General features: G+C 42.4%; 2 protein-coding genes across 3 annotated transcripts; one reads left to right on the forward strand and one right to left on the reverse strand.

Annotated features, from left to right (window-relative positions):
- The first annotated feature begins 4,364 nt into the window (after positions 1-4,364).
- Positions 4,365-9,178, forward strand: get4 (guided entry of tail-anchored proteins factor 4). Its single transcript, XM_036946285.1, has 9 exons — positions 4,365-4,722; positions 5,674-5,752; positions 5,887-5,968; positions 6,079-6,228; positions 6,325-6,463; positions 6,572-6,712; positions 6,815-6,890; positions 7,014-7,086; positions 7,231-9,178. The coding sequence occupies exons 1-9, from the start codon at positions 4,580-4,582 to the stop codon at positions 7,323-7,325; spliced, it is 978 nt and encodes a 325-aa protein (XP_036802180.1). The 5' UTR covers positions 4,365-4,579; the 3' UTR covers positions 7,326-9,178.
- A 1,822-nt stretch (positions 9,179-11,000) lies between these two features.
- Positions 11,001-14,129, reverse strand: vps35l (VPS35 endosomal protein sorting factor like). 2 transcript variants are annotated; one of them, XM_036945850.1, is made up of 4 exons: positions 13,889-14,129; positions 13,444-13,521; positions 11,496-11,609; positions 11,001-11,375 (listed from the first exon to the last, which is right to left on the reverse strand). In XM_036945850.1, the coding sequence occupies exons 1-4, from the start codon at positions 13,889-13,891 to the stop codon at positions 11,295-11,297; spliced, it is 276 nt and encodes a 91-aa protein (XP_036801745.1). In that variant the 5' UTR covers positions 13,892-14,129; the 3' UTR covers positions 11,001-11,294. The 2 variants fall into 2 exon arrangements, with proteins under 2 accessions (XP_036801745.1, XP_036801746.1); XM_036945851.1 differs by lacking the exon at positions 13,889-14,129 and adding an exon at positions 13,658-13,708.
- Positions 14,130-15,758: the final 1,629 nt, after the last annotated feature.

A 15,758-nucleotide genomic window follows, 5' to 3' on the forward strand; every position in this document is an offset into this window, starting at 1 on the left:
GCAAACCCTGTCACATCCGACGAGCGTCTTAGCCGGTGTAGTAGGATTCAATCTTAGTCCTGTATTGACGCTTTGCCTGTTTGATGGTTCGTCAGAGGGCATAGCGGGATATCTTCTAAGCTTCCAGGTTAGAGTCCCACTCCTTGAAAGTGGCAGCTCTACCCTTTATCTCAGTGCGAATGTTGCCTGTAATCCATGAGGACGGACGTCCTCGATGCACTTATTGATAAAGCCAGTGACTGATGTGGTGTACTCCTCAATGCCATTGGAAGAGTCCCTAAACATATTCCAGTCTGTGCTAGCAAAACAGTCCTGTAGTTTAGCATCTGCTTCATCTGACCACTTTTTTATAGACTGAGTCACTGGTGCTTCCTGCTTTAATTTCTGCTTGTAAGCAGGAATCAGGAGGATATAATTATGGTCAGATTTGCCAAATGGAGGGCGAGGAAGAGCTTTGTACGTGTCTCTGTGTGTGGAGTAAAGTTGCTCTAGAATTTTTTTTCCCTCTGGTTGCACATTTATCATGCTGATAGAAATGAGGTAAAACTGATTTAAGTTTCCCTGCATTAAAGTCCCCGGGAGCCTCCTCTGGATGTGCGTTTTCCTGTTTGCTTATGGCGGTATACAGCTCATTGAGTGCGGTTTTAGTGCCAGCATCAGTCTGTGGTGGTATGTAGACAGCTACGAAAAATACAGATGAAAACTCTCTAGGTAGATAGTGTGGCCTAGAGCTTATCATGAGACACTTAACCTCGAGACTTCCTTAGATATCGTGTACCAGCTGTTGTTTAACTATATGCATAGGCCCCCGCCCCATGTCTTACTAGCGGCTGGTGTTCTATCCTGCCGATATAGTTAATAACCCGCCAGCTGTATGTTCTTAATGTCGTCGTTCAGCCACGACTCGGTTAAACACAAGATATTACAGTTTTTAATGTCCCGTTTGTAGGATATACGTGCTTACAGTTCGTCCCATTTATTTTCCAGCGATTGAACGGGACAGAAGGCAAAGGCGGATTAGTTACTCGTCGCCTGATTCTCACAAGGCACAAGGTTTTCTTCTTCAGCGAATGACGAGGATCTGGGCCTGGTCGGATATCTGTAGGGTATCCCTCCCGTCCGGCTCATTGAAGAAAAACTCTTCATCTAATCTGAGGTGAGTAATCGCAGACTTGAGCCATGTTTCAGTCAGGCCAATCACATTAAGGTCACATCAAGGTAATGATCAGTGATTAGTTCATTGACTATGACTGCCTTGGAAGTAAGGGATCTAACATTACATAGTCCTATTTTGAGATGTAAGATATTATCACAATCAGTGGCAACCCGTCATTCAGGGCAAGCTCTACCTGTTTAGCAAAAAAACAAATAAATAGAGATATTTTATTGCCTGTTTAGCATGTTATTTTGTCATTGATACGTGTCCCATATCAGTTTGCAAACAATTTTAAAAATCTTCATACAAACATGGTCTCTTTTATGCTTTCTTGAGTAAGGCAGCTCCAAAATGCAGGTGTTTCATCCTAGCTCAGTGCTTTCTGTGGAGGTGGGGTAGCCAGCGGAAAATACGGAGCGAAGTGGTTGGTAATGTTCTCTAGTTGCATAGTGATTAGCTCAGTGTTTTCCCACTCATGGGGACACTACGTCACCGCAAAATCTATGGGGAGAGCTCAAAAATTGAAGCTCCTTGAATGCTGCCATAGAGTTACATTATAAGTGCCCATCCAAGAAGGCTCAAGGTCAATGGCCACAGATAAAATGATGTCAAATCACATTATATCTACCGTAGCTTTGATGGAATGAAGCCTCCCGAGTGGGGCAGTGGTCTATGGCACTGCATCGCAGTGCTAGCCGTGCCACTAGAGATTCTGGGTTCGAGTCCAGGCTCTGTTGCAGCCAGCCGCGACTGGGAGACCCATGGGGCGGCGCACAATTTGCCCAGCATCGTCCGAGTTAGGGGAGAGTTTGGCCGGCAGGCATTTCCTTGTCCCATCACGTACTAGCGACTCCTGTGGCGGGCCGTGCGCAGTGCACGCTGACACAGTTGCCTGTTTACAGTGTTTCCTCTGACACATTGGTGCGGCTGGCTTCTGGTTTAAGTGGACATTGTGTCAATAAACAGTGCGGCTTGGTTGGGTTGTGTTTCGGGGGACGCACGGCTCTTGACCTTCGCCTTTCCAGAGTACGTACGGGAGTTGCAGCAATGAGACAAGACTGTAACTACCAATTGGAGAACATGAAAAAGGGGTATAAAAAAAGCTTTAATGGAATCATCTGGTCAACATCATACTTTCAAAATCTTATCTAGCAAGCTAGACAAGCAGTCATCATCATGAATCACGTCGGACAATCCTTTTCAATCCTTGTCATATGAAGAGAAATTATAGATAAAACGTATCCATGCTCATCGGCCATTGGACAAGTTCAACAATGAGTGGTTTGGAAGGAATCAGTGGCGGTTAACTGCAAGCGTTACTAAAGCCAATCACTAGTGTGCTATTCAGTGGAGTGGGATGTGGTCCAAGTCTGGGTTTAAGGGTCTCTTTTCCAAGCTTAAAAGGATAAACATTTCTGTCGGGTGCAGAAGAACTGGAAATTCGGAACTGGAAAATCTCAGAGTTCAAGACACCTGGGAACTCAGAAAAAAACGAGCTCAGACTGGGAAAATACGTTTTGAACGGTCATCCAACTCAGAATTCCAAGTCGGGAACTCAGGCCTCTTTCTAGAGCACCGACCTGAAGATCAGTGACGTCATGATTCAACCTTGTTTCCCCCCCTCAGTTGTCTTGAAAGCACCATAAATCCAGAGAATGCCAGACCTTGATGACAAATTCCGTTGACAAAATTTGCCCACAAGGACAGCCGCGCCACCTTCTTATTCAAGTGAGCAAGGCACAACAAGGTGAGTCCAAAAATGTATTGTATGCTGCTACATAAATTATGTAATATGCCAGGGAGATATGTATACTGTAGCTAAGAAAGTAATAGTAAGTGTATGTTGTGTAGTAAGCTGTTAGCAGCCTATGTGCCTCACCCTAATAATTTGGTCCCTTTCTCCCTATAGCCTGTTTTAGAGAAATGTAATCATTGAATATTGTAAGAGTTTTCATTGTCTGCTTATATGCCCCCTTTATTTATCCTATGGTTCTGACTTGGTGAACAGGGAGAATACTGTAAGAACAGCCCATGTGCTGAATTATGTTGCTGTACATTTCAAAAGTGCTGAACAAATAGTTACATTGACTATGTCCGTCCTAGCTCGCTCATTGTGTCTTAATCGAAATTACGGATTGCCTCTAATCTGCTTGTTGTCCCCTTATGCCATAGTTTGTACATCCTAATTGTCAATAGAAACCACATTTGTTTAAGCAAGTTAGCCATATCAGCTATGTTTTTTTTAAAGGCCGTAAATGAGGCTGAATGAACTGTTTTTGTGCCAGACAAGGCTCCGCTGATAGCCAGGTGTAGCAGTGGTAAGGATTCACTCCATGGTGCTGAAAAGAAAGCTCTGCTGTTGGGACATCTTTATGTAGGCCCTAACAGTTTGTGGGCACCGTTTGAAACCGTTACAGTGCAATTAATGTATTGTTTAGTGTTGTGTAGTGTCATGGCTTTGCTGGCATCTAAAACATGTTTTTGTTTGTTTGCCCCACCAAGATTTACATGCTAAAATCTCCACTGATCACAATCTCTTTCAATAACGACAGGAACGGAGGAGGTATTTTATTCAGTGAGACTGCTAAGGCCAACACTGCCATGTTAAGTTTTGGTGGACCTAGACCGAGGCACTGTCTCTATAAAAAGCTGAGCTGACTGCACTGACTGTGCTAGTGGCAGACTCAACTAAACTGGCCTGCACCCTATCTCATTGTGACCGTAGATTAAAAATTTAAAAAAATAAAAAAAAAAAAAATACGTTTTATCACATAAATAAGGTAACTGTAATAAAACGGTGAAAATGTGTTAAAACCCCAAATTAGTGAAATTAAAGTGGCCTAACTTTAGCAGGGAATCTGGTCACTAACGCCCCAGACTCTATTTGATAGTACCTGACTTGGATGTAAACAACACAAGGTCATAGCCAAAGATACAGTATTTATAGATTTCCTTCAGGTAACGCCTCCTCTGTGAAGTGCGCATGTGCACAAATCTTGCACTCCTTCTAAACAACGCTATTTTTTAAGACTTTGGCAAAGGGTAAAGTCTATAAAACTTAATGCATTGTGTTCGTAACAGATTTTAGTTTTGGGAACAGAAAATGTATTGAGATCAGATGTTTCATCGATGAGAACATTTGCAGAATGTCGACACAGTTTCACCCAGTTCCATCCTCTCCCACTACTTGCCACTGGACTTCCTCTCTCTACCATATTTGGTGGTGAGAAAACGTTCTGAACGGATGCTTCAGCTTTATAACCCCTGTGGCGTGTCTGTGTTGCCCATTCTGTCTGTGCCATAACCCACAACTAACTACGGCAAGTAAAATGGGTCAATGCTAGGTATTTTTTGTGTATCCGCTTTCTGCACTGTCAGTGTCAACGTTTGGTTGTTGGGCCGAGTTGCTGGGAACAAACAATAATGATGTCGGAGCAGGAGGCTCTGAAGTGCTCCAATGCAAGAAACCGTGGAGGAACGCAGCGGGTTGAAGGGAAACTGCGAGCCAGTGTGGAAAAGGGAGATTACTATGAAGCTCACCAGATGTACAGAACCTTATTTTTTAGGTAAGAAATTTCTATTTTCGTTAGCCCGGTGAGATTATTAGTTCGCTTTTGGGCCTCCCCTTTCCAGATCGTTATGCTTGTTAACCTTGCTGCCTACATTTTAGTGTATGATTGGTATATTCAAGGTACTGCCCCACCCACTCGGGTCAGTCCTTCTTTTTGTTTGGACAGTTTTTTGCGTCAATCACTCCAAGTCCCAAAATGGGACACAGCATGCGAGCTAGCCTAGCTAATGTCGCAATATACGCTAGCTAGCTAGCCAGTCCATCTCGTTTTTCTAACTAGTTACCCATAAGTGTACGTTTTTGTTTAGTAAAGATACAGTTCACTGACCTGACACACTGATAATCAGACTGTCATCTCCAGCCCAGTAACAATCATGTCAGATACAAGTAGTAGCTAACGCTAGTTGGCTATCTCGCTAGCTAGAGTGTGTGTAGTTAGCCAACGTGAGCAGGCTAGTTTGTTTTAGCTAACTTACATGTCCTAACCAGCTAACGTTAGCTAGCTAGTCGTCTTTGCTACACAGTCACAATCAATTTAGCTATGGGTGTTGGTATTGCCCATGGTTCCTAACCTTCTATCACTATTTTAATAGCGATGGTGTCATCAGTCATTGGGTGTAATTCATTCACTTACTGTTGTTCTTCAATTTTTTTGACTGTCATGACAGGTAGCCTAACTTCACATGAGAACTGTGTGTGCCTAGTAACTGACAAATAACTGCGATTCACTGTCGTGTATTGAGAAATGTTGGCCCAGTGACTGAGTATTACTTTTCAGCCCTCATTATTTCATAGGCAGGGGGACCACCAGACTAACATCCATACTGTCACTCGGCTGATGTAAAAAGGGCTTTATAAGTACATTTGATTGATACTGTCACTTGCTTAGCCTGGTTTCAATTCAGTTTGTCAGTGACATGACATTTGCCATCTCTGTTTGACACAGGTATATTTCACAAGCAAAGCACACCGATGCCAGGGAGTTGATGTACAATGGCGCCCAGCTCTTCTTCAGCTACAACCAGGTATAAGAAGTCATGACGCTGGGGCATTCATTGCATTTCGGATGTTTTTGTGGCATTGGCAATAGCAATTTTAATTATCCACAGCTAAACAGTTGTGAGTTATGTGGCAAATTACAGGTTTTTGTCATCCACAGCTTAACAGTGCTGCAGACCTGTCAATGTTGGTGCTAGAGTCTTTGGAGAAATCTGAGGCGAAGGTGGAGGACGAAGACTTAGGTGAGCTAACGTGTGTGTGTATATAATGAATTGTAGTTAAACAGTATGAACGCAGTTAGTGTCAGTGTGCCGTAGTCGCTGTGTTAAGCTCCTCTGGGTTGTAATTTCAGAGCACCTGGCTAAGCTGTTCAGTTTGATGGACCCCAACTCCCCAGAGAGAGTAGCATTTGTGTCCCGCGCACTCAAGTGGTCCACAGGTGGCTCAGGGAAGCTGGGCGCCCCCAAACTGCATCAGCTCCTAGCAGTCACCTTGTGGAAAGGTATTCAGTAGAAAACTCTGAACATTAAACTGCAAGGTTATCATTTTCATGTTTCCTTGAACAGAGGTTGCATATGATATAATTCTATCTGTTTAGAGCAAAACTACAGTGAGTCTCGCTACCACTTCTTGCACTCCTCTGATGGAGAGGGCTGTGCCCAGATGCTGGTGGAGTACTCAGCGCAGCGGGGCTTTCGCAGTGAGGTGGACATGTTTGTGGCACAGGCCGTCCTGCAGTAAGTCTGTCTCCCTGCACCCTCATCTGTTTTCAATCTGTCAACAAAAGCTGCTTGTTCTGCTGTTTAATCGCTTGTTCACCTCTGCCCCTCCCTCTTCCTGCTCAGGTTCCTCTGTTTAAAGAACAAAAACAGTGCATCTGTAGTGTTCAGCACATATACACAGAAACACCCCTCAATAGAGAAGGATCCTCCCTTTGTGCAGCCCTTGCTCAACTTTATCTGGTTTCTCTTGCTGGCAGTGGATGGGTAAGGCCTTATTTATTCAACTACCAAAACCTTCAGGGAATAAAACACTGTTTTTCCAGGTTCTCATAAATGTGCCTCAACTTTTTCTGTTTTACTCTGCAGAGGCAAATTAACAGTGTTCACGGTGCTATGTGAGCAGTATCAGCCTTCCCTGAAGAGGGACCCTATGTATAATGAGGTGAGCTTGACCCTTTAATGAGTGTTCCTCATGTAGCAATGTAACTCGGCATGGTGTCTAATGATTCCCCCCCCCCCTCTTCTCCTCTACCCCTCCTGTTACATTGACTGCCTGCTGCATCAGTATCTCGACAGGATAGGACAGCTTTTCTTCGGGGTGCCACCCAAACAGTCTTCATCATATGGTGGATTGCTAGGTAAGTGCTTGTGACTGTCATCTCTTAAATACCAGGCATGAACTAAGCAGTATTTTTACAAACTCATTCTGATCACCATTGAAAGCTGCTTTGGTGAAACGGTATGTTTATGTGTTTCATTCAAGTGTGTTCTGTATCTGTCAGGAAACCTGTTGAACAGCCTGATGGGCTCAGGTGAGGGTGAGGATGAGGAGGGAGAGGAAGCACAGGAGCACGGCAGCCCCATTGAGCTGGACTGAGAGCACAGGGTAGTGCAAGGCTGACCCCCCCCCCTCCACATCCAACAAGAACCCGAACAAAGAGCAGGCCAAACTATCCCCCTCAGCACTGCCTGGACTGCGCCAAAATGCAAACTCCTTCCGTTTGAGTTATGTTTGTTTTTTATATAGTTTTTGTTTCTTCGTTTTGGACAATTTTCTGTGTAGGTTTGTTTCTTTAAAAAGGATAAGAGAGCAACTGCAATCCTTCCTTCCCTGGACTTATTTTCTCTCATCCACAGGGACAGAAAAGATTCAATGGCTGTGTATTCATTTCAGTCATAATTCAACTCGTAAAATAACACATCAGCCTGGGATACTACAACAACAACAAAGAAACCCTTTTCATTCTAGGGAGTGCTGCTTTTTCTCATATACCATGCATCTTCCACAGGTGCAGGTAGTAATTTGTATTCAAGAATTACTATAAACAACTTGTAATGTGGTAGTTGCATGGTGTAGAGAGACATACCTGTCAGGCATCGTACACCTGGCTGCAAGCTAATGCCGGACTTGACCATTACTCATAATCCATATGAAAGATTACGTGTGTTTACGTCGACAGGAGTAGACGGGTAGATGGCACAGGAGGTTGGTGGCACCTTAATTGGGGAGGACAAGCTCATGGTAATGGCTCGAGTGGAATGGTATAAAACACATGGTTTCTATGTGTTTGCCATTCCATTAGCGCTGTTCCAGCCATCATTAGTCATCCTCCCCTCAGCAACCTCCACTGGTAGATGGGTATGCTCAGGTCATATACCTGTATGTGTTAAATGTGTTTGGCATGCTCATGTGAATGCAAATCAGTTACGTTGAAGTCTTCTAATACACCCCCCCCCCCCCCCCCCCCCCCCCCCCCCGATACATTGTCAGATTGAGTTGGTGACTGCGCCATTTTGTCGGTCCAGATGTTTGAGACCAGAAAAAAAACAAGAAATTTAAAAATACTAAGATAAAAACAAAAAAAATCCCAGCCTACTGTCGAATTATATTGTCTATATCCAGAAGCTTAATTATTAATCTCACATGGTTTGGTTTAAATATACCCCAGTATCCAACACGAAGACTCCTTTTACGTGTATAGAGAGTATACAGTGGTTGTTTAAGCCAGTTCTTTGACATTTTCCACTGCTAACATTATGTGTTTTGGGAATTTCTTGAATTCATGTTTAAGAAGAGTGGTGAAAGGTTCTTATCTATTTTGGAATTATAACTGCTATTAAAATTCTCACGTGACTCTTCCAAGTGAACAGACACATCCTTCAGATATTGTTATTATAATGTTACATCTTTGATAATCGCCATGATTTCCATAAGTGTTACTACTATAACATATGCCATTTAGCAGACGTTTTTATCCAAAGCTACTTAGTCTTCCGTGCGTACATTTTACGTATGGATGGTCTCAGCAGTAGAACACACTACCCTGGCTTTTCTAGCGTGTTGCTCTGATCAACTGAGCCACAAAGGATCACTACAAATATCTCCGCTTAAGAAAATAAGTTAATGCCATTGGTTACATCATTATTCAATGCACTAACTCAACAAGATAAGTTGCCTGGATAGCATTAAATGCCTGAATATATATATATATATTCTTCCGGTGTGTGTGAGTCGTATGTACGGTAATGCGCAGAATATTTAGGGAACACTACCGGAGTTGAGGGATATGTGTGATTTAAAGGCTTTTTAGACAGACCGGGGCTCTGGCAAGCAAGCCAGCATGGTGAACATAACATTTGGTTTTTGATCATTTCATTTGAATGCAAATGGGGGTTGTTTGTCTTTTTAAATGATTGACTTATTGAGTAAATAAACAAATGGTGATAGCTTCTCTGTCCTCAGTCTTTTTAAAGAGTGCTGGGCTTGAATGAGTTGGTTGCTTTCGGAGGAGCCAAAACAAATACCCAATATCACGATTTAGTTTTTTTTTTTTTTTTTTTCAATCTTGTATGTTCAGACATTATTACAATAATATACAAAATGTTAGCGCAGAATGGAGAAACGTCATTTCAGTAGAAATACACAAGTATACAATCATTTGAAATGGAGTAAAGTTTAACGTCACTGTATGAATCAGTTATCTATAATGTTCGTTCATGGTATAGTAAGGAGCTCTTCCTATCTAGGATCAGTCTAGGCTTGAAGAGGGAGTGTCATATCAATCTGGAAATGAATTGATCAATTGATGTAACTTATTGGCTGGAGGCAACAAACCTAGTTTACTAGGTCCAAATGAAATACTGAAATACTAATGAAATACTGTAAAATCTGCAAGTGTACAGTCCTCCAGGGGCCTAGTTGACACCTAGTGGGCACTAAACAGATGCAGTTTTAAGGTGAGACAATCCCTACAGGGGATGATGTACAGTGTCTTCAGAAAGTACTCATACCCATTGACTTATTCAGCCTGAATTCAAAATTGATTTAAAAAATAAATAAATTGTCTCACCCATCTACACACAATACCTCAGAATGACAAAGTGAAAACATGTTTTTAGAAATGTTTGCTAATTTATTGAAAAGGAAATACAGGTATCTAATTTACATAATTATTCACACCCCTGAGTTGATACTTTGTAGAAGCACCTTTGGCAGCTGTTAGTCTCTTAAGAGCTTTCCACACGTGGATTGTGCAACATTTGCCCATTATTTTCAAAATTCTTAAAGCTCTGTCAAATTGGTTGTTGATCATTGCTAAACAACCATTTTCAGGTCTTGTAGATTTAAGTCAAAACTGTAACTAGGCCACTCAGGAACATTCACTGTCTTCTTGGTAAGCAACTCCAGTGTAGATTTGGCCTTCTGTTTTAGGTTATTGTCCTGCTGAAAGGTGAATTAATCTCCCAGTGTCTGGTGGAAAGCAGACTGAACTAGGTTTTCCTCTAGAATTTTGCCTGTGCTTAGCTCCATTCCGTTTCTTTTTTTATTCTGAAAAACTCCCCAGTCCTCAACGATTACAAGCATGCCCATAACATGATGCAGCCACCACTATACCTGAAAATATGGAGAGTGGTACTCAGTAATGTGTTTTATTGGATTTGCCTCAAACATAACACTTTGTATTCAGGACAAAAAGTTAACTTGCTTTACCACATTTTTTGCAGCATTACTTCAGTGCCTTGATGCAAACAGGATGCATGTTTTGGAATATTTTTATTCTGTTCAGGCTTCCTTCTTTTCACTCTGTCAATTAAGCTAGTATTGTGGAGTAACTTCAATGTTGTTGATCCATCCTCAGTTTTCTCCTATCACAGATATTCAACTCTGTAACTGTTTTAAAGTCACCACTGGCTTCATGGTGAAATACCTGAGTGGTTTCCTTCCTCCCCAGTAACTGTGTTAGGAAAGACGCCTGTATCTTTGTAGTGACTGAGTGTATTGATACACCAAAGTGTAATTAATAACTTCACTATGCTCAAACAGATATTCAATGTCTGCTTTTTTAATTTTTTTACTCATCTACCAATAGGTGCCCTTCTTTGTGAGGCATTGGAAAACCTCGCTGGTCTTTGTGGTTGAGTCTGTGTTTGAAATTCACTGCTCGACTGAGGGACCTTACAGATGATTGTATGTGTGGGGTACGGAGATGAGTCATTCAAAAAATCATGTTAGACACTTATTACACACAGAGGGAGTCAATACAACTTATGCGAGTTGTTAAGCAAATCTTTACTCCTGAACTGATTTATTTTTAAACAAAACAAAGGGGTTGAATGCTTATTGACTCAAGACTTTTCAGCTTTATATTTTTTATACATTTGTAAACATTTTGAATAACAATTCCACTTTGACATTTTCGGATATTGTGTGTAGGCCAGTGACAAAATTAATCCAAATGTAATCATTTTAAAATTCAGGCTGTATCACAAAATGCTAAAGTCAAGGGGTGTGAAAACATTCTGAAGGCCCTGTAGATGTATGGGACAGGGGATGTAGTTGATGGCCTCAGGTCCTAGACTGCAGGGTGAGGTGTTGAACCATGTCTGGCTGCTGGGCCTGGCGCTTGATGAATTCTAGTGTCCTCACCTGTCAAGAAAAAGAGGGCGACTAAGAAATAAACCATATTCTGTGTTGTGTGTATATAGAGATAGTGAATATCTCTCCATGTTTTGTTCTTGCACCTAAAACTGCCTGTTTTACACTCACGGAGGTGCGTGTGTGGCTCAGATTCCACAGGTTGAGTTTGTTGTTACGTAGCTCCCCATGAGCCAAGAGGCAGCCAAACAGAGAGAAGGCTAGACTACCCTGTCTACGAACACTCTATGGCACAAAGAGGAAGAACATGAAGGGATAAGAGAGGACAGTTAAGTAAAACATGTTCTATGGAAAAATACAAAGAACATGCATAAGCAGCGACTTTGACTCCAATGATTCTTTCATTTCACTTTCTTCTATATTTCTGAAGTCTACTCTGAGAAATCAATGTCATATGGTCCTCTGTATCTCAGTTGGTAGAGCATGGGCTTGCAACATCAGGACAGTGGGTTGGATTCCCAGGACCACTCGTACTTAAAATGTATGCAAGCATGAGGCGGCAGGTGGTTAGACTAGTGGTTAGAGCGTTGGGCCAGTAACTGAAAGGTTGCTGGATCGAATCCCCAAGCTGACAAGGTAAAAATATGTTGTTCTGCCCCTGAGCTAGGCAGTTAACCCACTGTTCCCCGGGCGTCTTTGGATGTCGATTATGGCAGCCCCACGCACCTCTCTGATTCAGAGGGGTTGGGTTAAATGCGGAGGACACATTTCAGTTGAATGCATTCTGTTGTAGAACTGATGAGGCATCCCCCCCTTCCCATGACTGTAAGTTGCTTTGGATAAAAGGTCTGCAAAATGTTGTTGTTGGCATAAAGTACCAGTCAAAAGTTTGGACACACCTACTGATTCAAAGTTTTTTTTTATTTTTATTTTTTTACTATTTTCTACATTGTAGAATAATAGTGAAGACATCAAAACGATGAAATAACACATGGAATCATGTAGTAACCAAAAAAAGAGTTAAACAAATCTAAATATACTTTATATTTGAGATTGTTCAAAGTAGCCACTCTTTTCCTTGATGACAGCTTTGCACACTCTTGGCATTCTCTCAACCAGCTTCATGAGGTTGTCACCTAGAATGCATTTCAATTAACAGGTGTGCCTTGTTAATTTGTGGAATTTCTTTCCTTAATGCATTTGAGCCAATCAGTTGTTGTGACAAGGTAGCGGTGGTATACAGAAGAAATGACAGTCCATCATTACTTTAAGACACGGAGGTCAGTCAATCCGGAACATTTCAAGAACTTTGAAAATGTATTCAAGTGCAGTCGCAAAACCAAGAGTCACGTCTGGAGGAAACCTGGCACCATCCCTACGGTGAAGCATGGTGGTGGCAGCATCATGCTGTGGGGATGTTTTTCAGCAGCAGGGACTGGGGGACTAGTCAGGATCGAGGCAAAGGTGAAAGGAGCAAAGTACAGAGAGATCCTTGATAAAAACATGCTCCTTAGTGCTCGGGACCTCACTCGCAAATGCTTCACAATGTATTTCTTTGTAGGCTATATCCTTAAAATAATAGGCCATACCATCTGGTTTGCACTTAGGACAATGACCCAACAGGACAATGACAACAACAGGACAATGACCCAATACACCTCCAGGCTGTGTAAGGGCTATTTGACCAAGAAGGAGCGTGAGGGAGTGCTGCATCAGATGACCTGGCCTCCACAATCACCTGACCTCAACCCAATTGAGATGGTTTGGGATGAGTTGGACCGCAGTGTGAAGGAAAAGCAGCCAACAAGTGCTCAGCATATGTGGGAACTCCTTCAAGACTGTTGGAGAAGCATTCCAGGTGAAGCTGGTTGAGAGAATGTCAAGAGTGTGCAAAGCTGTCATCAAGGCAGAGGGTGGCTCCTTTGAAGAATCTAAACTCTAAAATATGTTTTACCATTTTTTGGTTACTACATGATTCCATAATTGTTTTTCATAGTTTTGATGTCTTCACTATTATTCTACAATGTAGAAAATAGTTTCACAAAATAAAGAAAAACCCTTGAATGTGGTGTGTCCAAACTTTGACTGGTACTGTAGATAGTGCTGTGGTGTGACAAACCCTGACAAAAGCAGCAGTCTTATGGGAGTGGCTCCCCCTCATCACACGGCTTGTCTTCACGGCCAGCTGGTTCACAGCCTGAAAAGAAGACAATAAGTTGAGGGCATATACAGTATGCGCTCTATGTGTAACCTAAAATTATTACAACGTTTAACTAGATCGATATCAACTGTCAAAAGAAGTATGTTTGTATTGCAATTACAGAACTACATACAAGTTAATAAGGGTCAACCATGTCTAGGTGTGGTCTTGGTGTCGCGTGTATGTATGTGCACACAGATAAGACGGTGTAGATAAGGGCTTATGAGGGGGTATGGTTGGCTCCTTGGCTGTTCTCACGTGGAGGGGGGGGGGGGGGGGGGATCACTGTTTGTCAGCCTTGGAAATGCAGGAGGAGAAGTAGTGCATGAGGACCCAGAGGAGGGGTAGTCAGTCAGACACTCACCATGCGTATGAAGCCATTGATCAGTAAGGCCAGAGGCCAAATCTCTTCTCATCCTCCAGAGTCAGTGCGCTAAAGGACACAGAGAGAGTAGGGTCACTTTATAACACACCCACCCACAGTTGACTACTTACTTTACAGAGTTGTGCATGGTCTTGCAGACGTGCAGTAGAGCATTGAGGATAACAGGGTCTCTAGTGTGCTCCTGTTGGTGTCTGAAGGGACAGACACAGACAGACACATGGATACATGCACAGAAGCAAACTGAGTTCACATAGAAAAGAGTTGAAGAGATATTTAGCTTGGGTGTCATTAGCCACGTAGCATGACATCAACGAAGGTGTTGCCTAAACCAGACGTACTTAATGAAGATGTCCATGATGGAGAGACACACCTCCACCCTGACGCTGTCCTTCTGGGACATGTCCACGAAGGGAAGGAAACACTCCTAAGGGAGAATCATAGAGAAACTAATTAGATCAATCCACTGACAAACATGAGTGATTGTGTGAGATTGGAGAATATCAAACCAAGGCTTACCATGGAGAAGAGGATAGAGATGTCATGAAAGTAGGTGAGGATCTTCCTTATCACGGACTGAAGCTGAGCATAGGCATCGTCAAAGGCACGATCCGGCATAATGTGCTTGATGATGTCAGAGAGCACAGTGTTGACCTCACGTTTCTGAGAGAAAGAGGAAATAAGGATTATACTAGCATGAATCATTTGGAGACCCTGATGCTTACAACTCTTTCATTGGTAGTCTGTTTTGGAATGGGTGGCCAGTAATAAACTGGTCCTGAACATCTCTAAAACTAAGAGTATTGTATTTGGTATAAATCATTCCCTAAGGTCTAGACCTCAGCTGAATCTGGTAATGAATGGAATGGCTGTTGAACAAGTTGTGGAGACAAAATTACTTGGCGTTACCTTAGATTGTAAACTGTCATGGTCAAAACATAGATTCAATGGTTGTAAAGATGGGGAGAGGTCTGTCCGTGATAACGAGATGGTCTGCTTTTTTGACACCACACTCCAAAAAGCAAGTCCAGCAGGCTCTAGTTTAGTCTTATCTTGATTATTGTCCAGTCATGTGGTGCAGTGCTGCAAGTAAAGACCTAGTTAAGCTGCAGCTGGCCCAGAACAGAGTGGCATGTCTTGCGCTTCATTGTAATCAGAGGGCTGATATAAATACTATGTATGCCAGACTCTCTTGGTTAGCAGTTGAGGAGAGACCGACTGCATCACTTCATCTTTTTAGAAGAAACATTGTTTTGAAAATCCCAAATTGTTTGCATAGTCAATTTACACACAGCTCTGACACACACACTTAACCCACCAGACATGCCACCAGGGGTCTTTTCACAGACTCCAAATTCAGAACAAATTCAAGCGTACATAATTATATGGAGCCATTGCATGGAACTCCGTTGCACCTCATATTGCTCAAGTGAACAGGAAATCTGGTCTCAAAAACAGATAAAGCAGCACCTCACGGCACAACGCCTCTCCCCCATTTGACCTAGATAGTTTGTGTGAGTGCATTGATATGTAGGCAACTTATGCTTTTTTGTAAAAACATTTTTTTTTATGTAGTTCTGTGCTTGTCTATTGATGTTCTGTATTATGTCATGTTTCATGTTTTGTGTTGGATCCCAGGAAGAGTAGCTGCTGCTTTTGAAACAGCTAATGGGGATCCTATTAAAACACCCACAGTGAAGTGACGACAAGTGAACTCCACCCTCATCTCAGCACAGTTGATGTAATCCTGGAATAAGAGAAGGTAACATTTACAACCTGACCATTTGTCCATGTGCACCACCAAGCATGTCTTCATTGTCTAATAGGGTTATTATTTGTTGTGCACCTGTGT

The sequence above is a fragment of the Oncorhynchus mykiss genome, chromosome 16, assembly GCF_013265735.2.
Source record: "Oncorhynchus mykiss isolate Arlee chromosome 16, USDA_OmykA_1.1, whole genome shotgun sequence".
In the NCBI taxonomy this organism is placed as follows: domain Eukaryota; kingdom Metazoa; phylum Chordata; class Actinopteri; order Salmoniformes; family Salmonidae; genus Oncorhynchus; species Oncorhynchus mykiss.